The sequence below is a fragment of the Aulonocara sp. 'chitande type north' Nkhata Bay genome, linkage group LG11, assembly GCF_057382095.1.
Source record: "Aulonocara sp. 'chitande type north' Nkhata Bay isolate Kocher_YH1m ecotype deep benthic linkage group LG11, A_spYH_male_GT1.1, whole genome shotgun sequence".
NCBI lineage: Eukaryota > Metazoa > Chordata > Actinopteri > Cichliformes > Cichlidae > Aulonocara > Aulonocara sp. 'chitande type north' Nkhata Bay.
This window is the reverse complement of record NC_141354.1, coordinates 34,837,306-34,863,066: the sequence shown is the minus strand read 5'-3', so window position 1 is coordinate 34,863,066 and position 25,761 is coordinate 34,837,306. Positions and strand designations below refer to the sequence as shown.

General features: G+C 39.9%; 1 protein-coding gene across 3 annotated transcripts; it reads right to left on the bottom strand.

Moving 5' to 3' along the window:
- Positions 1-1,580: 1,580 nt before the first annotated feature.
- nek10 (NIMA-related kinase 10) lies at positions 1,581-25,761 on the bottom strand. 3 transcript variants are annotated; one of them, XM_086312318.1, is made up of 36 exons: positions 25,635-25,761; positions 25,399-25,495; positions 25,229-25,289; positions 24,962-25,092; positions 22,248-22,343; positions 22,078-22,162; positions 21,921-21,962; positions 21,743-21,821; positions 21,584-21,651; positions 15,606-15,685; positions 15,446-15,532; positions 15,016-15,240; positions 14,491-14,693; positions 13,497-13,558; positions 13,258-13,329; positions 13,108-13,172; positions 12,838-12,940; positions 12,567-12,695; positions 12,317-12,454; positions 12,182-12,227; positions 11,742-11,863; positions 10,915-11,017; positions 10,761-10,836; positions 10,176-10,305; positions 10,009-10,079; positions 9,418-9,625; positions 9,178-9,268; positions 9,030-9,098; positions 8,682-8,727; positions 8,474-8,511; positions 8,253-8,353; positions 7,963-8,073; positions 4,389-4,494; positions 4,206-4,249; positions 3,745-3,800; positions 1,581-2,392 (listed from the first exon to the last, which is right to left on the bottom strand). In XM_086312318.1, the coding sequence occupies exons 2-36, from the start codon at positions 25,461-25,463 to the stop codon at positions 2,356-2,358; spliced, it is 3,246 nt and encodes a 1,081-aa protein (XP_086168444.1). In that variant the 5' UTR covers positions 25,464-25,495; positions 25,635-25,761; the 3' UTR covers positions 1,581-2,355. The 3 variants fall into 3 exon arrangements, with proteins under 3 accessions (XP_086168444.1, XP_086168445.1, XP_086168446.1); XM_086312319.1 differs by having other exon boundaries at positions 14,491-14,681; XM_086312320.1 differs by having other exon boundaries at positions 14,491-14,630.

The window sequence follows — 25,761 nt, the reverse complement described above, 5'->3', positions numbered from 1 at the left end:
AATAAGAATAAAATCACCACTGTACTTATTTCCCTTTCTTTGTGTTTTGATAGTTGTGTGTCCTTTAAATTTCTTTAATGTTTCTTGTTTGTGTTTGTCTTTCCCATTACTGGTCTGTGTTTTTCATTTCTGTTGCATTTTTGACCCCTCAAAAACAAGTCCATCATCATCTCAGTGGGTTGTTATAGTAATGAATAAATTTTAATTAGTCTGAAGTTTCAGCAAATCTGATTTACGTGTATGGGAAAATTAAATGAAACTGAAATAGTGTAATTAACAGTTAAACCCTGACTAAGCTGCAAGCAAACCTAATGTGCATGACAGTGATTCCTTTATGTTACTGAAGAATGGATTCTTTCCAAATGAACCTCCATCAATATCAATGATGGAAAGCTCTTAATATTTCCCATTTAATCCTATTGTGTACTTGCAATTGTCAACTAAACATAAAGGAGATATATTGTGATTTTTTACTCTCTATATTACTTTATGATAATAGATTAGCTTAGATAACACACACACACACCAGTTAAAAATATATACTAGTATACTAGCTAGTTTTCTTTCATACTTTTATTTTTGTTCAAATATATATTGCTGACAATAACTACTTATTTGCAATGCAGATCTTTATTTAGCTCTGAATTTTTGTACTTTTACTTCATCTGACTGCTTCTGCCATCACTGTTAATTTGAGTCAATCAATATCAAACCTGCACGTCTTGATGCATGTTCAATCATCCAGACAAGTAAATCTCCAAAAGTTGATTCTGTTCATCTGAACATAGCATTTTCAGTGGGAGAAATGTTTCGTCACTCATCCAAGTGACTTCTTCAGTCTCAGCTGACTGCAGGTTTCCTCAATCTTATAAACAGTACATTGCATAATGACTGAAACCAGCCCAGTTAAGGATTTATACATCGGGGAAACCAAACAACCTCTGGCGAAGCGGATGGCACAACACAGAAGAGCTACCTCGTCAGGGCAGGACTCTGCAGTCTATTTACACAGGCCAGTGGACACTCTTTCAATGATGAGGATGTACACATCCTGGACAGGGAGGAACGCTGGTTTGAGCTTGGAGTCAAGGAGGCCGTTTATGTGAAAAGGGAAAGACCATCTCTGAATCGAGGAGGGGGCCAAAGGGTACATCTTTCGCCATCTTACAATGCTGTGATTGCAGCCATTCCCCAACTCTCTGTGAATGGTACTCATGGCCATTGATCAGTGGGTTTTGGTCAGTGGTTGTTGATCAATGGTCATGAGAGTTTGCATAATTAAGATTAAGGAACTGACCTCCCAGCCCTTCACTGTGCTGGTTTCAGTCAATATGCAATTTATTGTTTATAAGATTGGGGAAACCTGCAGTCAGCTGAGACTGAAGAAGTCACTTGGATGAGTGACGAAACGTTTCTCCCACTGAAAACATCCAGATGAACAGAATCAACTTTTGGAGATCAAACCTGCACATTTTATGCACTAAATTCACCTTCAACATGAATAGCCCTCACAGCACATCAAAAGAATACACAATATTTATAGTAATATTAAAACATTACAGGCAGACATTTGTTGAATTAAATAATGTTTATTAATACAAACATTTAAATAGTTTTATACAGATAACAGTGAGTCAAAATGCAAAAGAAAGCTTTTCTTCAGCTGTCAGTCATATTTTAGATCTTCTTTATAGTAAAAATGCTGATTGAGTGCATTTTATTACAGTGCAAAACATTTGACCTGTTTTTTTTTTCTTTCAAATCCAGTCAAAAATTGTGATATGTAGAATTAAGGTCAATGTGCTGCATCTTATCAGTTCTTAGAAAGCAAACAAGGTCACTGTGGCTTGCAGCCACTAGAAAAACACATGCTGTGACATGCAGTGTCTGGGCCTGAGAGTATAAAGTGCTTCAAAAAAAGCATTTTAAACAAGTTTTAAATTTTGATTTTGAACTGAGAATAGAATAACTGTCAGTCTCAAACTTAATTACATCCGTATCTATCTGTAGATATGTATATATATTCATATATAATATATCTTTGGAAATTCATACAGTCACTTCACATTTATGGGAAAAAGAGACAACAATAATGCCTGAGATCAAAAGAGTAGGTGACAACATGACTATGAGCACTGTGGTAAAATATCACCGTAATCATGTTTATGTGCAAACAAATTAATGTATGCATTTACTACTTTTATATTCTTTTTATGTTCAATGAGAATATGTTTTGTAATGAGGGTTGGGATAAATGTTCATTAGATTTCAAGCAGTGTTGAAGTATCATTGTGAACTCATTCTTCTCCAAATAAATTGAAAGTTTGAGTTTTTAGGGATGAGTGAAGATAACTGTTACTTTTTTTCTTGGTCATTTCTTTTCTTTCTGAGCCTAAAAGAAAAAAAGAAAAAAAAGAAAAATGAAAGAAATCTTTATTTCATTTCAAACAACTGTCCCACTAAACTTAGTTTGGAATAACAAAAGGAAAAGAGACTAACATACGGTAAAAGTTTCAGATAATGGCCCCATTATATATATAAGTAATCTCTGAACCAAATGCTCAGGCTTCAGACTGCCTTAAACACTCAGTTTGAAACAGTTTTTTTCTACTCCTTTCTATGTTTCTACTTCTGATGTAAAATAGACTGGATATCCCTAATATCCATACACAGTATCCATAATCACATACTGTGTATGCTACCGTTGTATAGAGTGTAATATCTTACTTCTTTTATATTTGTTTGTAATTTATTTGTATTTTTTGTATTTTCCTACTGATATTTGTACCTGAGCTGAGGTATTATCTTAATATGGTCTTCTCAGTCATTCAGCTGCAGTTATAAATACAGAAGCCCCACCCGCCTACGGTTCCAAATTTTTGCTTGAGAGGGGCAACCAATCAAAAGAAAACTTGTTCAAAGGAGTCAATGTTAAAATAGCTAGTTTCAGACAATGGATAAACTGAGGGACTGCAACAAGGCCCAACATAAGACAAACAAAGAGTTGTTTTTTTTTAACTGTAAATCATGCAAAAATAAAGAGTTGAAAATCAGCATAATAGTTCATTTACATTTTGTAGCCACAGAAACAAAGCAATAGCCTCTGTAGAAACTATCCTCACCCTCACTTATCTTAACTGCACTACTGTATAGCTCTGTGTAAATAATCATTCTGTACATTCGATAATCTTTAATCCTACAACTGTTTACAACTTGCATAGTTCCCATTTCTGTATAGCTGTATATCTCAGATTCTGTAAAGTTATTTATTTCATATTCTGTATAGTTTTTCATATTTATATCCTGTTCATAGCCTGTACATAGCTTGTACTCACTACAGCCTGTACATACTTATAGTTATAGAATATTCACAACATACTTCATACCGTGTACATTATAACATACCATAATAGACCCATTTCTGTAATATACTCACATATCTATATTATTGCTAATATAAATTGTAAAATATCTATATCACTAAAGCACTTCTGGATGGATGCAAACTGCATTTCGTTGCCCTGTACCTGTGCATGTGCAATGACAATAAAGTTGAATTCTATTCTAATTCTATTCTATTCTATTCAATTACTGCTATTGAAATGAAATTCATTAAAGGTTTGTGTGCGCTGAACAAGACAAGTGATGATAATAATGAATTGTCTTGAACTAGTTTTTAGAAAAGCTCAAGCGCTAGATTTTGTGAGTCTAATGATTCAGTTAAACACATCATTTCCAGTTTACCTGCTGTTTGTTGGTTCATAGTAGCTGTTCTCATTCAGCAGTTCCTCAATGATCGCCTGAAAACATTCGAACAAAACACCATGTCAGAGGCCGCAGACAGAAGTTCAGTATCATGATGAAGTTGAAATTAAAACACTGTTCCAAAATGAGACCCATCTGTGGGAGAGTCAACACCTGCAGTTGTAAAGTAATACAGATCCATAAAATTGAATTTTAATGAAATAATAGTTGGCACTATGCCATCAGCAAACTATTTATTCTCTGAATAAATTTGTTGTTCACCAACCAGCCTACATTGGCACTATGCCTCTGCAGGAGGACCTACACGACATTTATACAAACAATAGTTTAATTGTTTTTCAATGCAGTTTTACATAGACTTATATGCCAAATATGACTTTTATTTTTAGCTAGCAAAAATTGTTCCTATTAGAAAGATTCCTGAGTTTCTCACCACCAACCTGCATCTGGTGATATGTAACTCCATCTCTGAGATTCACATCAACTGTCAACACAAAGAAGAGACAAAGTATTTATTTATTTATTTTTACATCAGAATTAACTTGCAATTCTACTTCTGCATAAGATGCTCTGCTTGTCTTTTACTGGAAATTTATGGTGAAGTTGGGCATTGATGGCACTACCTGTGCTGTCAGCGGTATGGATGTCTCCCGTGAAGTGGTGGATCCAAGGCCACCAATCTGAACTGATTGAACCAAATGCCATCAGCTCTGGAGACGCCTGGACGAGCTGAGAGCCAAGAAGAGGAGAGACAAACACCGTTAAGTTCTGCCTGATTTTATGAAGTGATTCTTACAAGACATTTGTAAGGTACACCAGCACAGAGCAAGACTTCCTGTAAACTGAGTACTGGAACAAAGTAGACTCAACTGTATGCAATAAAAAAAGATTTTTAAGAAATATTTCATTTTGATTGTGCAGAGAGCTCCTCAGTTTCTGACTCTTGAGTTATTTTGCACGGTGATTTCAGTGATTTCACAAAGCTTTTAAGGTTGGTGTTAATGCCCTCTTTTATGAGATATGTTTAAACGTCTCTGAAATTAGTTTAAAAAATGTCCAGTCCAAAAATGTCTCACATTATCAGATCATTAAAGAAAGAAGCTTTACAGTAGAAGTTGTGCCAAGCTAATAAAAATGTTCTGTACTCAGGCTATGCTTTAATCTTCCTTGTAATTACAGGGAGAGATGCTTACTATTTAATATCATCTATGAATGAACTGAGAGCAGATTTATCACGAGACATTGTTTATCAGGTAACCTAGCCATTGCTGGTCTCATGTTTTTATTTTTCATTAATCATGGCAGCAGAAGAGACACAGACAGGTGAGCTCTGATCTCATAATGAAAATATTTTGCCATTGGTTCAGGAGCTGAATTAAAATTCATGCAGGAACATGTTTTTGATGGTAGACTTAAACATCACTCTGTTATCAAACTCCTTCCCTGTGGTTTATCATATCATGAAAGTGAAAGTTCAGAGCTACAGGACCTCAGGTGTGGCTTTAAAATAGCTGACAGCAGCTTCTATGGTGGGTATATTAAATGTGTTCTGGCGACCTAGCACACATGGAATGAAGTCATAAACTGCATCCATCGAGGAGCACGGGGTGCACTGCAGAGTGAAACAATGCTGGCTTTGTGTGATGTTATGATTTTGATTTTTTTTTTTTTTTTTACATCAAGATGGTGAAACTGCAAAATGAAAGCATTCCTTCACAGAGCTGTGTTTAAGAAGCTTTTACTGCAGTAGTTACAGTAAATGTAGCCCAGACATGTTCTGTTGTATCTGTTGTAATCTTCTTGTTTGATATTTGTCTTATGCTTCTGAGTATTTTCCTTTCTCACATCTTTCGCCTGTTCTGTGTGAGTTGCCTTCATGTTTCTACATCCTTCCGGTTTTATTTTTTTTTACAGTGCTTTGGAGAAGTATTTCCCTCCTCTCTGAATTCATGAATTCATAAAATCAAGAAATGAATCAAGAATTATTTAAATAGAACCTGACAACAATCTCAAAAAATACACAATCTAAATAAACTTAAGAACAGATGAGAAACACAGTTATAGACATTTATTAATCTAAAGAGGCTCACAAAGCTACTTCAAGGCTTTGGGACTCCAGTAAACCACAGTGTAAACTACTCTCCCCAAATGGAGAAAACTGGTGAACCTTCCCAGCCAGCCTACAAAAATTACACCAACGGTGTATCGATATCTTATTCAGGAAGTCACAGAAGAATCCAGAACAACATCTAAAGAGATTCAGGCCTCATTTGCCTCAGTGAAGGTCGAAGTTCATGATTCAACAATAAAAAACAGACTAGACAAAAATGACATCCACGGAGAGTCCAAGGAGTAAAACCACAGTGACTAGAAATAACTCAAAGGCTTGTCTAACATTTTTTGAAAAATCATATTGATGATTTTGGGGAAATTTTTGTTTAACCAAGAAGTCTAACTTCTTGGAAGGTTTGATTGCCGTTAAATCTGGTGTAAAACGAACAGCATTTCATTTAAAGACCAATATACCAGCATCAGAATTATGATGCTTAAATGCTCTCCAACGCGTTTTAATTAAAACAATTCTACCAAGAAGATTCCTTCACGGTGATGTGAAAGACTCACAGTCAGTTATACCAAACTCTTGACTGCAGTTTTTGTTGCCAATAGTGGCACAAGCAGTTATTAGGCGTAGGGGCCATTTCACTTTCACACAGGGCCAGGTGGGTTTGGATAACTTTTGTTCCCTTAATAAATGGAATCATCATTTAAAAACAAAATGTTATATTTACTCAGGCTGTCTTTGTCTACTATTAAAATTTGTTTTATGAGTTAAAGCAGGCAGCATGGTGGTTAGCATTGTTGCCGCACAGCAAGAAGGTAATGAGTTCAATGTCCCTCAGTGCGTGTGAGTGGTTGTCTCTGTGTGTTAGCCCTGCGACAGACTGGTGACCTGTCCAGGGTGTACCCTGCCTCTTGCCCTATGACAGCTGGGATAGGCTCCATCAACCCTGAAAAGGATGAGTGGATGGATGGAGTTAAATCATGTAATATGTGTCACACAAGTGTGACAAATACAGACACACAATCAAAGAAACCAGGAAGGGAGCAAAAATAATTTCTTTTTTTTTTCTCTCTACTGAGTTCAAATCAAGCTTATTATCCCTCTCCCTGGTTTGTGTCCAGGCTCAGCTCCTGGAAGATGACCTTCAGGAAGGTGATGCACCAAAAACCTCCTAGTGATTCCTGGAGTTGCTTGCAGATTTCTACATTTACCTGTAGATTTTCATGTTTGTCACATTTGCCTGTAGTTTTTCATACTCACTAACGACTACCCGAGTAGCAGTACCACTGGATTAAGCGTATGGCAAATTGGAAATGGGGAAGGGATTGCCTTGGAACCTCAACCTACATGTTTCAAAAGGTGAAACATTTCCTTTAAAGGTGAATGTTCTCAACTTCTGTTTTGCATCATACAGACAACTCTCTCACTTCCATTCAAACTATTAGCAATAGGCGACTGACCAAAGCAATCACATAGGTTTTTGCCAACCAGTTGGGGAATACAGATTTTTCCCTAGCGACATGTGGTTGCCAGAGGGTTATTGACTGGTCTCTAGGCCTGCAAAACTAGGGCCTTATTCATTTGATCTAACATTGTCACCAAGATCACACCACATGTTCAAAATGACAGCAAAGTTAGCATCACATGTTTTGTGGTCACATGTCTGGAAAACAGTTTCACAGTTATGAAAACAAGATATCTGTTACAAAGCCATTATTGTGCCACATTATGTTTCACAATGACTCATTGTTTTGCTATTTGTTATTAATGCAGCATGCCCCTCTCCCTCATAGGGCTGCGTTTTGCCTTTTCCCTAAAAACTCAGGCTGTGCATCAGGCTGTAGTCTGCTTACGATGCTTCGCTTTATTTTGAACTAGCTTTCAATCTGAAGCCTGCAGTTTTTCTTTAGTCCAATAAATATCTGATGTTTCCAAAGTTAGTGAATTGTGCTTATTCACATTCTGATCACAGAAATGTCAAAATGATCATGATTATGATTGCTGAGCAGTCCTACATTATGAAGGAAAATTATAAAGTACAATCACTGAATACAAATTCTGTCTGACCATATTTTCCAAGTTCCCTGCATTTTAACTTCAAGTGCAGTTCTGAATTATGAGTTGACAGTTCAAACCTTGCTGAGCTCCACTTTCAGGTTGTACGGATCGCTGCCAAATTGGAAGAGAGACTTTTTAAATCTTTCAACAAGGCGCCGTTTAATGTGGTGGTGTGGAGCTGGTGGAAGCTGGAAATTAAATAAATGCAGGTTATTACCAACAAATACAAATCTAACCACTGCTGACAAAATATTCCTCATGGGTTGATCTCAGCTGGACCAAATAGTCCAACTGATAGAGTGTTTCTGTGACTGCATTTATAATTTTTGAATCAAGAGATTCAGCAAACATTTCTTTATGCCTTTACTTGAGTGATGAAGATGATTTTGTGCAGCTGCACCAGAAGCCTCTGAATTGGATCATCAATCTGGCGAAGCTTCTTCTGGGAGACGCAGATTCCTGCTGACACTGAGGTTAGAGCAAAACCAACAAACTGACTGATGAGTGCTAAAGAAAGCCATGTAGGCTCATTTGAAAGGGTTTCTGTAGTCTGAGAGGTCAAGCAGTGCCATAAAGTCAAAAAATTACCCGGTCTTGGTTTCACCTTTGCAGCTGCAAAATCCCCACTGGGAAAAACAGCAAATCACAAACGTGATTCAGTTTGCTTGTGTTTACCAACAAACATTTACACGTTCTTCAAGTTCAAAGGATGAGCTCAAGACTGCTACCACATACATTAAGCCCAGAGCTTACATAAATCATACAGCTGGAAATGTGTTCAATGTGTTAAACTTACCTGACTAAAATATGATCAGGGGTAGCACAGGCAGCTGACTTTGAGCCTTTGATTAAAGATAAATAGTAAAACAAATGGGGTTTGGGGTATAATTAGTGAGCAAAATCCACAACAACCAACAGAAAAATCTAAAGCAGTGAGAAGAAATGAGAAAATAAATGTTTATAAATGAAAAAAGGCTTTGAATCCCTAAATGGCACCACAACAACTAACAGTAGTGAGGCATCATCAGGTAAAGTAAACATGCCTGTGAATATTTGGATGTATGAAAAACACAAAAAAAAGTATCTTTGAAGTAAGTAATAAAAATGTGATCATGTGCATTATCACAGCTTTGACACCACTAACCGTAGTGTTTCCCTGTAGAGTTGGTGGTAGTGTCTGTGCCTGTTTCAATATCTTCATCAGGGCCGTCATCTAAGCACACACGCACAACATGTTAGCATTGTGTCTTCACACCTTTCACAGTCTGAGCAGTATAAAGATACCCAGATACCCTGAGCGAGTCTCTGCTCTCTGCTGTGGTTTGAGCTGCAGGCTGTAGAGGAGCATGAAGGTGCATATTCAGTCTTCATCATGGGTGTTTCCTGTAAAATATGAAGCACCATTTTAAATCTCTGCAGGCTAATAATATATTTATTTATAAGCACTACAGCACAGTACAAACGTTCATGAGTCTGTATTTAACATTTATAAAGTGAAGAGTCTTTTTCTGATTTCAAAGAACTGAATTCACCTGTGACATGTTTGAGTAAGAGCAGGTCACCCTAATTTTATCTCTTTCTAGGAAAAACCTCTGTGCTCGTTTCCTGTCTCGCTCTGCTTTTCTTTCCAGTGAATTCTGGGAAGTGTAGAGTCCATCCATCAGCTTCATCATGAGGTCAGAGATCCTGGAACTCACAGCTATAATGTCCGGTCTCAGATCTGGATCTGGATTTAAACACCTGACAGGACATCACATCACAAAGTAAAGTGCTGAATAAATTTATTAAATAATTGATTGTTCTGTTATTTCTTATTTTATTTCTTATTTTTCCACATGGATAATACATGTAAACACTAATACATTTAAATAAATTGCAACTGTTGTGGTGCTGGACTTCCTACCAGGGCTAATCCTGAGACCTCGTCCTTAGTGAATGCTTTTAAGTTAAACATGCATCAGTTAAGAAAATCTAGTAGAAACAATAGAGGAACCAGAAAGCCAAAAATTGAGATGCTGTGTAAAATCTAAATAAAAATCCTCAAACACAGATTCCAGAAGCCAATGACTGAATCAATGAAGCCAGATTGATTGATTGATCTTCTGTATACAGTCTATGCTCACCATTTGATCATGTCGATGACTCTCTCTGAAAAAGTACCTTCTTCAATTGGCTCATAATCGGCCTCCACAATCTGCCAGCAGAGAATTAGAGTGATCAGTGACTGACAGTAGAAAGTAAATATATGAAGTTAGGCATAAAATGTGAGTCTTGTGTGTCTCCATGCTACCTTGCTGGCCAGTGACAGCATATTACTGCTGTAGAATGGAGGCTGTAAAGTGGCCATCTGGTAGAGGATGCAACCTAAAGCCCAGATGTCAGCTTTCTCTCCATACGGCTCGTTTTTCACTATCTCTGGGCTAAAAACACATCACCACACTGAAAATCTTGAGTCATGAGGACCATTCATGCAATAAATCTCTGAATGAAGCCACAAAATCTGACGATGATCACAGAAGATTAGAAGGACCCCACAATTTGACAAGGAAAAAGAAAGTGTATGTGAATCGGACAGCATTATAGGAATATAATCACACAGCAATGGATTCTAAACTCTAAAACTCAAGTTTAGGCCTCGACTTTTTACCTGAAGCCAAATTGAGGCTTAATTCTAATGACAACCATCGTATTTAAAACCTCTAATTGGAGGAGAGTTCCCACAGTTGTTTATGTGAGCAGATTTCTGTTCCCTCAGCTCGATTAACACAAAACAAGTGTACACAGCCAGGAATAACATAATAACTTTCCAGCTGTTTCTTTAATAGGCTGTAATAAAAGACAAAAACAGCTGAACGTTTGGACTTAACTTCCTCACCAGGAGTAAAGGATGGTGCCAACCACTGATGTGAGCTTGCTGTTCTCCTCCTTCTGCTTAGCTAGGCCAAAGTCAGCTTCAGGTAGAGGAAAGACAAGAGTTAAACTTTTCATATGACGAGATGTTCTGTGGGGAAACCTAACTGCACACTCACTGATGGTGACTTTATCTTTCTCCCCTAGCATGATGTTGTTTGGCGTCAGGTCACGATGGACTATCCTCTTCTCCTTATGCAGGTACCTCAATGCCAGAGACATCTGAAGGAACATGGAGAAATTATGTTCATTTCAATGCTAGAAGTGCTTTGGGAGTTGTGGCTCATCCATGTGTGTCTCATTTGCTGAGTGAAAATTATTGCCATTCATTTTGGCTATTATCAAAAACAATCAAAAACCAGTTTGGCAGCCAGGGTTTCTGTTCCTTTGAGTTTTGAACGAATATGTGAGTTTGGGTTTTTGCTTTGGTGTTTAAAGTTATGATTTTTATGTTTTGCGGGGTTATTTTTATTTTACACTCTAATATTTTGTTGTACCTAGGCTCTAGTTGCTGTTTCTTGCATTTTAGTCCCCTTGGGTGTTTCTTTTCATCCTTCTGTGTTCCCTAGGAGTTAGTTCATCTATGTTGAGATTTTTTTTTCTTTATTCATGTTTTCCCCTTTCAGTAATGGTCCATTATTCACTTCCTGTTTAATCCCATGTCCTCTTCTGTCTTCACTGGAGTTTTACTTCATCCCTTGTGACTGTGTTGATTGTGTATGGCTGAGTCTAATTTTCATTAGCTCTCAATTTCTAGGTTTCAGTTTAATTGTGTTTTCTATTAAGTTTGTTCTTAACCACAAAAAGGTAATGGTAAATGGCAAATGGCCTGTGTATAGCGCTTTACTCTGTGGACCCTGTGGGAAGTGTCAAATTTGTCAGGCGGTAGACAATCAGACTTCATGCAGTACAAGCAGTTTACAAAGCACTTACTAGCATTTGTTACCTGTATGAATATATTCCAAAGTCTGTCTTCGGTGAACTGCTGCTGTTTTTCCTTCAGAGAGTTAAAATGTTCAGCCAGTGGTACTCCCTCAATCAGTTCCATCACAATGTACAGCTTGTCACCTAAAATGGACATTATGATAAGTGTGTTTGGCCTTTTGCTGTTTTTTTCTTCTTTAAAGGGGACTTATTATATGCTCTTCCTTAATTTCCTTCAGATTCTTGCCATTATACCTGTGGATGTTCATGTTAAACATGACTACAGTTACAGATAATGAACCCAGTAAGTAAGTAATCCCTGTGAGTTTTTGGCTCACAGGGATTACAGGGATTATGAATCAGGAAAATATCCTTTAGTAGAGCCTGAGAATAACAATATGGACCTCAAGACAATCAAATAGACTCCCTGTAATTTTCAGTTTCAGAGTTCATTATGCTCACCTTCCAGAAAAGTCCTGTAATATTTAACAATGTTCGGGTGTGTCATCTAGAGATAAATAAGCAACACATTAACTTCCAACATGTAATCATACTGTCCAAATACAGTTCACTTGTGATTTGTATTGAGCCAAGTGCCTGTTCTTTGATGATTGTGAGCTCTGAGATGATTTTCCCCACATTACTGTCTCTGGACTTCTTGTCTTTGCCAAATGCAGGGTTGTGTAGATTCACCTCCTTCAACGCTAGGATGTTCTGGCCGCTCTGTTTTTGGACCTGTCATCAAACCAATAAATTTGAAGTAAATTTAAAAAGAAAAGATGCAAAACATCACAACCAACTCCAAATTTGGTCACTCTTGATTATGTTTCCTGTTACTGATGTTTACCTTAAAGACACTTCCAAAGGCCCCGGTGCCCAGATGGTCCAACACAGAGTAGCCACTGATCACTCTGAGAGGAGGTCGGTTCTGGTCCACTGTCTCAGTGCCTTCTCTCAGATTGTCCAGTTCCTCTTTCTGCATTGAAAACACAAAAACTTTGTTTGTTTGTCAGTTTACCTCATTTATTTTACCCCACGGCAGTCAATGTTTTTCCTTTTTTCCCCAACTCCAAAACAGCTGAATAAACAAATAAACTCATTTAGAAGCTATTTCTTACAGTGTAGAGTGAAACTTTGGTTTGCAGGCCCTCATAGGCAGCGAGGTCCCGCACATAATGTCCAACATCAATAAACAGCTCAAAGAGGTCTGTGGGAAAGAGTCTGTAATGGATAAAAGATCACAAAACGGCAGTGGAAAGCAATAATGAGACTTCTTTCCCTGGCAGTGTTCCAACAGTAGCTCATTTTAAAACAATTCATCCACTTCATGAACTTAATGTTAGACAGTTTCTGTTATATTTTAAAACTTTTTAATGCCGTTTCATCACCTCTTAAACAGATGTCTATTTCTTTCCACACTAAAGAGAAATCGGAGCGCCCGGAATGCATAGCACTGCCAGTACACAAACAGATATGTTATTTCCTATAATTATAACATTTAGATTATTATGCAATTTGTTACATATAATAGCATATACCTGTAAAGAAGTGATTGTTTGTCCAGAGTCACATGGTATAATCAACTTTGCAATTATATAGATGCCATTTTCCTAAGAAAAGAAGGTCAAATGTAACTAACGCAAAAACATATACATGTGTTTTTATTTTTATTTATTATAGCTCATGCTTTTACATATTTCTCTCTGGTAATAGGATCAAGAGTAAAAGCACTCTCATTTGATTAATACGTGCTCTTCCACTAAGAACCCTTCTTTACCTGAACAATGTGGTGAGCAGATGTGTCATCTAGACTCATCTCAGTCAGAGCTGTACAGCAGGCTGAAAGGGGGATTAAAGGGATAGAATTTAATTTAAGAACTCATATACACAATCACAGAGTCCTAAATAGTCTGGATTACAGATGTAAATATTTATATGACTCTCTAAAAAACCAAAAGGCCAGAAGGAAACACTGTGTTTGAAATGTAAATCTTAAGCTTTCCCTATTGATACTTCTCGGGGCATGCATGTTTGGAGTGAGCAAGAACGAGTTCTGCTTTATGTTAGAGTCATCAGACGTTTGAAAACAGGAAATTTACAACCACTTCCTGTGCAATTACAGACAGGGTTAGTCAACTCTCTGCAGTCGTCATTGTCTCATGTCAGGAAAAAACTGTTTACATCCTCAGTAACTGATAAGACTGGGGTAGCATTTTCTTTTTGTGCAGTAGGGACAAAAAAATGCTTTATCATAAACTCTCTGAGACAGAGGTGGAATAAATGTCCGCTTCTGTCCCTACGCAGACCTAGGGACAGGGATCATTGGAACGTATCGTAACTATATGTAAATTCCTAACCATCACAAAGGTACAAATATGTTCCCAAGCAGTAAAAGTTTCATATTTCCACCGTTTCTTCCAGATTTTAAGATGTATTATTAGTAGATGACCTGTGTTTTTACCCCAAGCGTGTTCTTGGGTTGAACTTTCCCACAGGCTTTGTTCTCCATGTGACTGATTTTATAATAGAAGTCTTTCACTTATAAAACCTGTTTTTCTCCAATTTCCACTAATGAGTACTTTATAAGTTTATAAATTAATATCATTAAAAATAAATAAATATATAATATTCTCACACAGAAAAGCTGGTGGGTACTTTGGTGGATTCAAACCCAGGACTTTCTTACTGTGGTACTAACCACTGCTCCACCATGCCACTGAGCAACACAGTACCCAGAAATAAATTGTGTGATATGCAGCGTATACCCTGACCTGACTGGAGCGCGATCGTGTTGTCCACCACCTCCTGAGGGCTGAGCTCCTCCCTCATGTGCTCTCTCTGGATTCGACCGGCTGCGTTGGCACTGGAGAGCGCCTCAATGGACGAGCGGTCGGTGATGTACCGCCTGTCACTGTGTGAATGATTTTGTGCCTTATTTTTTGGCACTGTGACTGTTTTAAGCCTGAGAACAAAGCTGTTTAATGCTGTTCAGTCAGCTAAAGTTACAACCTCCATCATTAGCTATGAAATATTGGATGAGATTATGTTGCAGACAAACGGAAAGCATTTTTTTTCTAACCAGCAAAGATGTGAAAGGATAAAAAAAGGATAGAAAAATATATGAGGTAATAAACTCCAGACAGATTCATCAGCAATATTTGCTGATCTGTCCCTTCAAAGACAAGGATCACACTGAAAACTAGTGAAAACAACTTATAGACTATAAATGTTCAAACTGAGAGCTAACTGTTGTAATCTAAACTTTAAATACATTGTACTCGCTCATTTTCACGAACCTGTGGAGCAGCCGGAGGAGCTGCTGCACGCCACCCCAGCTTCTGATCTCCACCCTGATGTCGGGGTCCTCGCAGAGCTGGACCAGCACCCAGGTGACACTCCATAGCAGTTTCAGGTGCTTGCCATGCAACAGACTCAGCAGTACTGGCAGACCGTCCAGCTCCCTCACCTGAGCCCTCACGAGCTGAACCGGGCAGAGCAGCCTCAACAGCTCCGCACTCATTCTGGACGAAGTTTAACCCCAATATTATTTATGTTAAGTGAATATAACTTGATACTTGCAGAGATAATATACACTATTATTCTTTACAGCTCTATTTTATTTGTCTGTCTATGTTTCTGTCCAGATTTTATGACTGTATATCAGCACTAATGGGTGAAAAAACCTTTTCCATAAATTAGAATAACAACTTAGTAGTGCTTTCTTACCTCTTTGACAGGAGGTCGTATTCCTGAAGTATTACAAGGAGGCTCTCCACTATCAGTAGCTTCCCAATCTCCTCTTTAAATTCTATGCTACAGAGAAGAAAATCTTGTAACAGATGAAATCGTCCTTGTATGTATAGTCTTCGGTGCAACATTTACTTACCTCTCAGCCAAAGTGGTGAGTGCTAGCAGGGCTCCCAGTAGCACACTGCTATCAGTTGTCGAGAGGAGTTTTGCCATAGTCTACCACAGTCAGAGTTGGTATTCATTTACAAAAGGAAATAGAAATAAAGAGATGGCAAAGTGTCATCAATCCTCATTAGTACTTTCCCAAATGACAAAGCATTGGGCAAAAAAATTAAGAAAAACCACACTGGTAAATCTATGCTTCTTCCCTCACCTACAGCCTTGATCTGTGGGTAGTGACTAAAAAAAATATCGGATCGCAGATACAAGCAATAGGAATTAGCTTCCGGTGAAGGATGTCTGGACTCAAGAGATATATTTAAGAGCTCAGCCATTCAGGGGGGACTCAGAATGCAGCCTCTACTCCTCCACATTGAAAAGAACCAGTTGAGGTGGTTCATGTATCTGACCAGGTTGCCTACTGGACACCTCTTAGGTCAGGTCTTTTCTGCATGTCTAACTGGGAGGAAACTTTTTAAATAATGTTATCAGATGTAAAGCAAAAAAAAAAAGTAGTAACAGTAAAATTAATAGTAAAATAACTATATATATATATATATATATATATATATATATATATATTTTATTTTATTTTTTTTATTTTTTTTATTTTTTTAAAAACACCCAGCACGCCCCTGCGGGCGGTTTATCCTTCAAGCTCGGGTCCTCTACCAGAGGCCTGGGAGCTTGAGGGTCCTGCGCAGTATCTTAGCTGTTCCCAGGACTGCACTCTTCTGGACAGAGATCTCCGATGTTATTCCCAGGATCTGCTGGAGCCACTCGCCTAGCTTGGGAGTCACCGCACCTAGTGCTCCGATTACCACGGGGACCACCGTTACCTTCACCCTCCACATCCTCTCGAGCTCTTCTCTGAGCCCTTGGTATTTCTCCAGCTTCTCGTGTTCCTTCTTCCTGATATTGCTGTCATTCGGAACCGCTACATCGATCACTACGGCCGTCTTCTTCTGTTTGTCTACCACCACTATGTCCGGTTGGTTAGCCAACACCATTTTGTCCGTCTGTATCTGGAAGTCCCACAGGATCTTAGCTCGGTCATTCTCCACCACCCTTGGGGGCATCTCCCATTTTGACCTCGGGACTTCCAGATTATACTCGGCACAGATGTTCCTGTACACTATGCCGGCCACTTGGTTATGGCGTTCCATGTATGCCTTGCCTGCTAGCATCTTGCACCCTGCTGTTATGTGCTGGATTGTCTCTGGGGCATCTTTACACAGCCTGCACCTGGGGTCTTGCCTGGTGTGATAGACCCCAGCCTCTATGGATCTTGTGCTCAGAGCTTGTTCTTGTGCTGCCATGATTAGTGCCTCTGTGCTGTCTTTCAGTCCAGCTTTGTCCAGCCACTGGTAGGATTTCTGGATATCAGCCACCTCCTCTATCTGCCGGTGGTACATACCGTGCAGGGGCCTGTCCTTCCATGATGGTTCCTCGTCTCCCTCCTCTTTCTTGGGTTTCTGCTGCCTGAGGTATTCACTGAGCACTCGGTCAGTTGGGGCCATCTTCCCAATGTATTCTTGGATGTTCGTTGTCTCATCCTGGACTGTGGTGCTGACACTCACCAGTCCCCAGCCCCCTTCCTTCCGCTTAGCGTACAGCCTCAGGGTGCTGGACTTGGGGTGAAACCCTCCATGCATGGTAAGGAGCTTTCTTGTCTTTATGTCAGTGGCTTCTATCTCCTCCTTTGGCCAGCCTATTATCCCAGCAGGGTACCTGATCACGGGCAGGGCGTACGTGTTGATGGCCCGGATCTTGTTCTTACCATTCAGCTGACTCCTCAGGACTTGCCTGACCCTCTGCAGGTACTTGGTGGTTGCAGCTTTTCTAGCGGCCTCTTCATGGTTCCCATTCGCCTGCGGGATCCCCAGGTACTTGTAACTGTCCTCTATGTCTGCAATGTTGCCTTCTGGTAATTCAATCCCCTCAGTTCTGACTACCTTCCCTCTCTTTGTTACCATCCGACTACACTTCTCCAGTCCGAATGACATTCCAATGTCATTGCTGTATAGCCTGGTAGTGTGGATCAGTGAATCGATGTCTCGTTCACTCTTGGCATACAGCTTGATGTCATCCATGTACAGGAGGTGGCTGACAACTGCTTCGTTCCGTAGTCGGTATCCGTAGCCAGTCTTGTTAATGATCTCACTGAGGGGGTTCAGGCCTATGCAGAACAGCAGTGGGGACAGAGCATCTCCTTGGTAGATCCCGCACTTGATGGTGACTTGTGCTATGGGCTTGGAGTTGGCCTCTAGTGTTGTACGCCACATCCCCATTGAGTTCCTGATGAAGGCTCTTAGGGTCCCATTGATCTTGTACAATTCTAGGCATTCCAGTATCCAGCTGTGGGGCATTGAGTCATAGGCCTTCTTGTAATCAATCCAGGCAGTGCACAGGTTGGTCAGTCTGGTCTTGCAGTCTCGGCTGACTGTTCTGTCTGGTGTTTTGCGCCTCTGGTATTCTTGCCAATCCCTTTCTGTGTCCCGCTCATGTATTGACCCATGTGCCTGTTCATCTTAGCTGATATGATGCCTGACAGGAGCTTCCATGTAGTACTGAGGCAGGTTATTGGTCGGTAGTTGGAGGGGACCGGTCCCTTCTTGGGGTCCTTGGGGATCAGGACCGTCCGACCTTCGGTTAGCCATTCCGGGTGTCTCTCGTTAACTAGCAGTTGGTTCATTTGTGCTGCCAGACGCTCGTGGAGTGCAGTCAGCTTCTTTAGCCAGTAGGCCTGAACCATGTCGGGCCCTGGTGCTGTCCATCACAGTGGCAGATATCCAAGAAAGGGTCTCCAGTATCTTCATACTGGAGACTTCATACTGGAGACCCTTTCTTGGATATCTGCCACTGTGATGGTTACTGGACCCTGTTCAGGGAGGTCGCTGTGGTCTGCCCTCAGATCCACTAGCCACTGAGCATTGCCGTTATGGGTTGCGTCCTTCTCCCATATGCTCTGCCAGTATTGCTCCGTCTTCAGCCTTGGTGGTGCTGTTCTCTTATTGTTCCCTTGCCACTGAGAGTACACCTTTGCTGGTTCTGTGGAGAACAGCTGGTTTATTCTCCTGCCTTCTATCTCTCTGGTGTACCTCCTCAAGCGGCTGGCCAAGGCTATGAGTCTTTGCTTGGCAGTTTCCAAGGCCTTAGGTATGGACAGCTTGCTGTATTTCTTATGCACCTTCTTTGTCGCACCTTTCTGCAACTCCGTTAGTTGGCTAACCTCCCTCCGTGCTACTTTGATCTTGCCCTCTAGCCTCCTTCTCCATGGAGGGTACTGCCCCTTGTGGCTGTTCAACTTGTAGCCAAGCATCTGCACTGATCACTGCTGCCGTATTGTAGATCAGCTTGTTAGTGTGGTTGTAGGTATCGTCCGTAGTGCTGCATTAACATCATCTAGCAGACCTTCTGAGGGTACTTCACGTAATCTTGGTAACCGACTACGGGGGATACAGGTTTCTATTTTTCAGGTCAGTTCCTCTCGCACTCAACTATCCTTCTCCTATCGCACTTGGGGCTATGTACCCAATCTCGGGTGGGGGTGATGATATCTCCCCCCTGACCTGGCGTCCTGACTCCTCCTTGCCATAGCATTTGTGTTGTACCTCGTCAATCTCTAGCTGTGAGAGCAGTCCCTTCTTTCGAATGTTGGAACACTGAGCTACTAGTTGTTTCGCCGTCATTGTGGATGTTGGATATCGAAGAATCCATAGGTCCCGCATCCTATTCATGTAGCCCCTTCTGCCGGGGTTACTTGCGTAGTAGCATTCCAACAATGCCCTGTTTTTGTCTCTTGCCCACCAATGCCTTCTTGTTCCAGTAGCCCACTTTTCGTCAGGGTGCCCTGGTTCCTCAACACCTGACGCGGACCTTGTTGATCCGGGCGACGTCCGAGCCGGCATGCCTTCATATTTATCTGTCTCGCTCATGTCTGCGGTAGGCTTGCTTAGCATAGGGGGTCTAGCCTTAGGACCCTTACTGGATACAGACGCCCCAGGCAGGAATCGATCTTGCGATCCTCTGTTCCAAAGGCATGTAGTCTAACCACTACGCTATCCAGCTGATATATATATATATATATATATATATTAATTAAACTATATATAATAATTGTAAAATTATTGTCAGCAGGAAAAAACTGAACTCATTATTGCCACTGTTAGCGTATTTTTCCATGGTTTAAACTAGAGATGGCACGATACCACTTTTTTATGTCCGATACCGATACCGATATCATAAATTTGGATATCTGCCGATACCGATATGAATCCGATATAGTGTTTTTTAATCAACAAAACTGTTTTTTAAAATATCTTGCTGCATTTTGCAAGTCTGCAAGTTCATACTCAAGTTTAAAACAACAACTACACTAAAGCTATTCTGTTATACCTGTATACAAAAAAAATATTTCATAGTTCAGCAATACTGATCAATCTAATAAACTTAGACCTACACCATCCTCCCTATTCTGGTATTTTAAAGAGTACTTAGCGTAAATATTAAGCAACCTAACTAATAGGGTTCCAACTCCCAGCAACAACAAAAATAAATAAATAAAAAATAGGGAACCACCCCTCACGCTCCACCTCATGATGCTTAATCGACGTAATCAACCTTAATTTGATGCAGTGTGAAAAAAAATGCACAGAAATCAATTATTTTTCAAGAAATATTAAATAGATTCAACATCTTTCTTCAACAAAATTGCAGACTGCACAGATGGTACCTTCCCAAAGGAAAATGTACTATAGCTTACTAGGGTATATATATTAGACTTAATAGTCACTATATACAGTAATTGACTTCTATTCATTTTACATCAAATTAAAACTTTGGGTGTCAGATAATTATTTATTAAAAGCTAGACATTTTAAATGAGAATAAGAAAGAAAAGTATGTCTTTGTGCCCCCTTTTCCCAGTTAATGCCCTATCGGCCCCCCTGGCTAAACTTTGCTAGATCCGCCCCTGCACAGTTACCAGCCGTCAGCTATGTAGAAAAAGATCCTGGTGTAGAAAGTAATATTAAATAAATTGTAACAACAGCTTATCAAGCTTAAACGTGCTGCTGTTGTTCAGCCGCTGGTTTGCTCTTTCTGGCGCAAAGTGGACCAAAAACAAACAAGAGAGACTCACAACAGAAAAGCCGATCAGCTGATCATTAGCAGTTTCACGATTGAAGTAGCAGCCGGAGAGCGAGAGGCAGTCGCTCGTTAAGCTTAACGTGGGAATGCTTTACAAACATTCAGAGATGGACTTACACACTTGCTTTACTTCTCTCGGGGATAACTTTGTCGGAGATGAAATGCCAGGTTGCTAGCGAAGCTCCAAATGCTATCCAGACCACCGACAGGTCCCGCATGCCACAGCTGCTCTATCACGTGATGCATACTGCTCCGACGTTCTGAGGCGAGTTACGGCGTGTTGCAAGTTTTGTGAGGTGCTTTCGTGATATTTAATGGATCGGATTACAATTTTTATTTTTCTCCGATATCCGATCCAGTAATTTAGGTCAGTATCGGACCGATACCGATACGTAATATCGGATCGGTCCATCTCTAGTTTAAACACAAATCATTTCCTGTTATGTTACAGAGTTAAACTCATCTAGAAGCACCTATTAGCTTGAAATGCCTCAAGGCACTCACTTTAACATCACTTTCAAACCATTATCCAAATTAACTGTAATTACAATGATCTCTGGGGTATAAAGACTGTTCATAAAAAATGCTAGTCTATTTTTTTTAAATGCGTAAAAAATGAATTGATTTCCCTCTAAATAACATTTTAAAAAGATTTTATACTTTTGTCACCACTGCCTGCAGATTTCCATCCAGAATTCTTTGAATGTCTTATGCGGACTCTCTCTGGTTTAACCCAGACATGCCAAAACAGTGACAACAAACAGCACACAGTCACAGATAACCTCGTCACAACTTATCACTTACCCTGTGAGCGCCACTCTCAATGACCCAGACTCTTTGATCCTGAGTGGCAGATAATTTCTGAAAGATGTCTGGAATACAGTCAGTTAATCCGCCATTGATAAGGACAATACAACTTATATTATCGGTGTTTCTCTGTGAGTCTGCCTTCACATTACTCACAGGTCATTGTGACCAGCTTCTGCGTGGCAAACGTCTGCTCCCCACACGACATATACAGAGCAGTGACAGACTCCATATACTGAGAGACAAAGGAGAGAAGGGTTCAGGGTGGCATCATATCACTGTGGGCAAAAGAAGCATTGTTTTTTTTTCTTCTTTTTTTACATTAGGCATTTACCCTGGCAAGTAAACTGATGCCTTGAAGCTCATGGAGGATTTTCTAAATCAAATAAAATAAAATCAGCATTTGTTGTTTTTATTTTGCAGAAATGTTTTTTCATTAAATTAAAAGCATAAAAAATTAAAGTTTGTTGTTTTGTTTTTTAAACTTGGACCTGATAGTGGGGATCTCTGATCAATAATCGCAGGCAGATGAGAACTCTAAGGACTGACTCAGGAGGTGCATGCTCAATCCATTCACTGTTGAAAGAGTAAATATTATCACAGAAGTTATCCGTATCTATTACAGCAGAAGAAATGTTTAAGTACTTCAAACATATTTCACCTGCACAGTCGGTTCTTGATCAAAGACACAAGGATGTCAGAGAACAGTTCATGCAACGGGTGGCTGCTGAAGCATCTTTGGTCTCTGTATGTTATGCTGGTAAATGACAGGAAAATTATGTACAATTAACTTTAAAGAACTACATATTGCATTTAATCCCTTAAAGAAATATTTCACTGTATAATTAATGTACAAACGCCAACATCAGAAAAGTTTGAAAGCATTTTAGTCACATTTAGGATTAGAATTTAACCTCAATACAGTTATTGTTTTCCCTGAAGTATAGAGAGGACTTAAAGCTGTCCAGAAACATTTCCTCTTTGAAAAGATCTGAATGTGGATATTACTTTTCTTAATTTAGCAAGCCACCCTTACATTTCCTTGCTCATTTAATATGTAAACTTAAGCTAACTGAAGACCTTTGGCTTTAGGTTGTTGAATCTAAAAACAAATTTGAAGGTACTTAATTTATATTGTGTGGTGTGGTGCTTCAAAAAGGAAAGGTTATTACATAGTTCGATAGCAACACTATTTAAACTGAATGCAATGCTACAGGAAGGTTAGTGCAATTATTTAGCTGGAACTTGCCTGGAGAAATCAATATCCAGTCAAGTTCCAAGTCAGGTTTATTACCCAATGAACCAGACTTAACATAAACAAGAAATCACGTAGAAAAAGCAGAAAGAGACAATATACACTGCTCAACATTTGAAAACATACCAGATATCAATGGAAAACATATTATGCTGGATATCTATACAGGTAGGGACTGAGTCCTGTGTTTGGAATGAAAGGATGCAATCGTTTTTAATGGGAATTAAAATTATTAACCTCCAGAGGGCTGAATTCAAAGATACTCTGAAAATTAAAGTGGAAAAAAATAATAGGGCCAATTAGTCTATTTTGACAAAATTTCATTGTAGGACTTAAAATGGTGCTTAGTAGCACCCACATGTCTGTATGCATGAACAAGTACATTGGAGCATGCTTCTAATGAGATGATGAATTGTGTCCTTGAGGATCTCCTCCTACATCTATACCAGGCTGTCACCGAGATCTTGGACAGTCTGAGGAACAACCTGGTGGTGTTGGATGAACATAATATCCCAAAGATGTTCCTTTGGATTTAGATCAGCCAAGTGTCAATGGTATCAATTCCTTTATCTGCCATTACCCACTGCACCAGTGAAGGGTCTGAAAATGAGTCCAAGGGTTTCATCCTAATACCTAATGGTAGTCAGAGTGATGTTGCCTAGCTTGTAGAGGTCTGTGTGTCCCGTGTCAAAAATTGGCAGTTTGTCTTGTAGTCAGAAGGTTGCCAGTTCGAGCCCCAGCTTGGACAGTCTCTGTCGTTGTGTCATTAGGCAAGACACTTCACGTACCGCCTACTGGTGATGGCCAGAGGGGCTGATGGCGTGATATGACAGCCTCGCTTCTGTCAGTCTGCCCCAGGGCAGCTGTGGCTACAACTGTAGCTTGCCTCCACCAGTATGTGAATGAATAGTGGAATTGTAAAGCGCTTTGAGGGTCTCGAAAAGCGCTATATAAATGCAACCCATTAATATTACATAGATATGCCTCCCTGGACGATCACTGACCCACCACCAAACAGGTCATGCTGAATGATGTTACAGGCAACATAATTTGCTCCACAACTTTTTCCTGTTTGTCAAATGTGCTCAGGGTGAACCTGCTGTGATCTGTAGTACACCAGTCATGCACCTGCCAATTCTGGTATTCTATGGCAAATACTAGTTGGGCTCCACAGTGCTTGGAGTGAACACAGGGTCCACTAAAGGACATTGGGCCGTCAGGCCACCCACATTAAATCTGTTTCTGATTCTTTGGTCAGAGACTTTCACATCAGTTGCATGCTGAAAGTCATTTTGTAGCTCTGGCAGTGTTCATCTTGTTTCTCCTTGCACAAATGAGCAGACAGCAGTCCTGCTGATGGGCTAAGGATAAGTGACCTTCTCTGGCCCTGTCCAGCTCTTCGAAAGTAACTGCCTGTCTCCCTGGAATCTCCATGCACATGAGATTGTACTGGTGGACAAAGCACACCTTCTGGCAATGGCATGTAGCGGGGATCTCTGATCAATAATCCTGAAGGAGTTGGAACACCTGTGCAGCCTCTGTAGGGTCCAGGTATCACCTTATGCTACCAGTAGTGACACTAGCCAAATGCAAACGAGTGAAAAAAACAGCAAGAAAAGATGAGGAGGGAAAAAATGTCAGCGGGATCCACCTGTGAAACCATTCCTATTTTGGGATTGTCTCATTGTTACTCCTCCAGGACACCGGTTGTTAATTTCATCAACAAAGCAGTACCAAAGCAGCTGAAACTGATTAACAACTCCCTCTGCCATTTTAATTGACCAGATCAGATCAGATCAATATCCCAGAAGTTTATCTGACTAAATGCTATACTTTGATCATTTTTTGAGCAGTGCAGATCACTGTCTTACAGAAAAACAGCTCTACCAGTATATCCACAGCTGAGATTAGTAGCACATGTTACTGAATCTTAGACAAAGTCAACCTACGATTCTTTCATTTTCAGAGTCAACATAATAAAGGTCAACTGGGCCTCTAATGTATTAATTTTATGCATCTTACTTGTATTAGTATTCGAAAAGACTTGGACTCATAACTGTGTGCTTTGAGATTTTAGTTAATATTATTTCAGAGATTATGCGGTCCTTAGGAAATGTAACCTGAATTTGTCCAGTTCTGAGGCCTCATTGCTGATGTCACTCTCAAGCCTGTGTCTACTTGTGTTTTTTTGAGGAGGGATGGATCTGCTGGTTCCACTGCTGCATCCTTTACTGTGACTCAACACTGCCACCTGCAAACACAAGGAGTCTCACACCACAATAATACACACAGATAGGTAGCAATGTGAGCTGGTTTTTGGGGTCTGTTATTAAAATGTCTAGACATTCAGCCTTGGTGTGGTGTCATTTGTTGTTGTTGCTGTTCACCTCTTGTCTGGGACTGTTTTTGGCAAGCAGGGACTGGAGCCTCCTTAGATCACGAAATGCCCTATAAAACATGCTTATCAGGTGATTTGTGGTTTTCATATCACGGAGATGAATTCTGAACTGGGTCAAGAACAATTAAATAACTGTAAGGAGAAGATAACCAAGCATACTTGCTGTGTGTTCCTATGGATTTCGGGGTCAGTTTTTCTTCTTGTTTCAATTTTTTAACAGACATTTTCAGCGTTCCCCGCTGCTTTCATTAGGAACCTGCGAAGCATTTTGGCACATATTCACATTTAGTCAGACATAAGAAACTCAGTGGCGACAGTGCTACCTCACACTGGCCAAAAACGACAGGTCCGCTGATAGAAGGCTAACAAAAAAAGTCGCGTTTATAGTCGCTTACCTTTCCCCCAGCAGCAGAAAGCTGATTTGGCCTATAGAAATTTGGCCTCATTAAATATCCTGAGTTAGTTTTATTCGAGCAACAGCAACTATACGAGCAAATAGTATTAGTCTATGTTGCTATGGTT

Excerpts from the sequence above, each read along its gene's own strand:
- nek10 (XM_086312318.1), bottom strand. The coding sequence starts at position 25,463 with ATGTCTGTTAAAAAATTGAAACAAGAAGAAAAACTGACCCCGAAATCC. Across the intron at positions 15,533-15,605 it reads CTCACCACTTTGGCTGAGAG|CATAGAATTTAAAGAGGAGA; the intron begins GTAAGTAAATGT and ends TCTTCTCTGTAG. Across the intron at positions 9,269-9,417 it reads CTTACTCAAACATGTCACAG|GAAACACCCATGATGAAGAC; the intron begins GTGAATTCAGTT and ends CATATTTTACAG.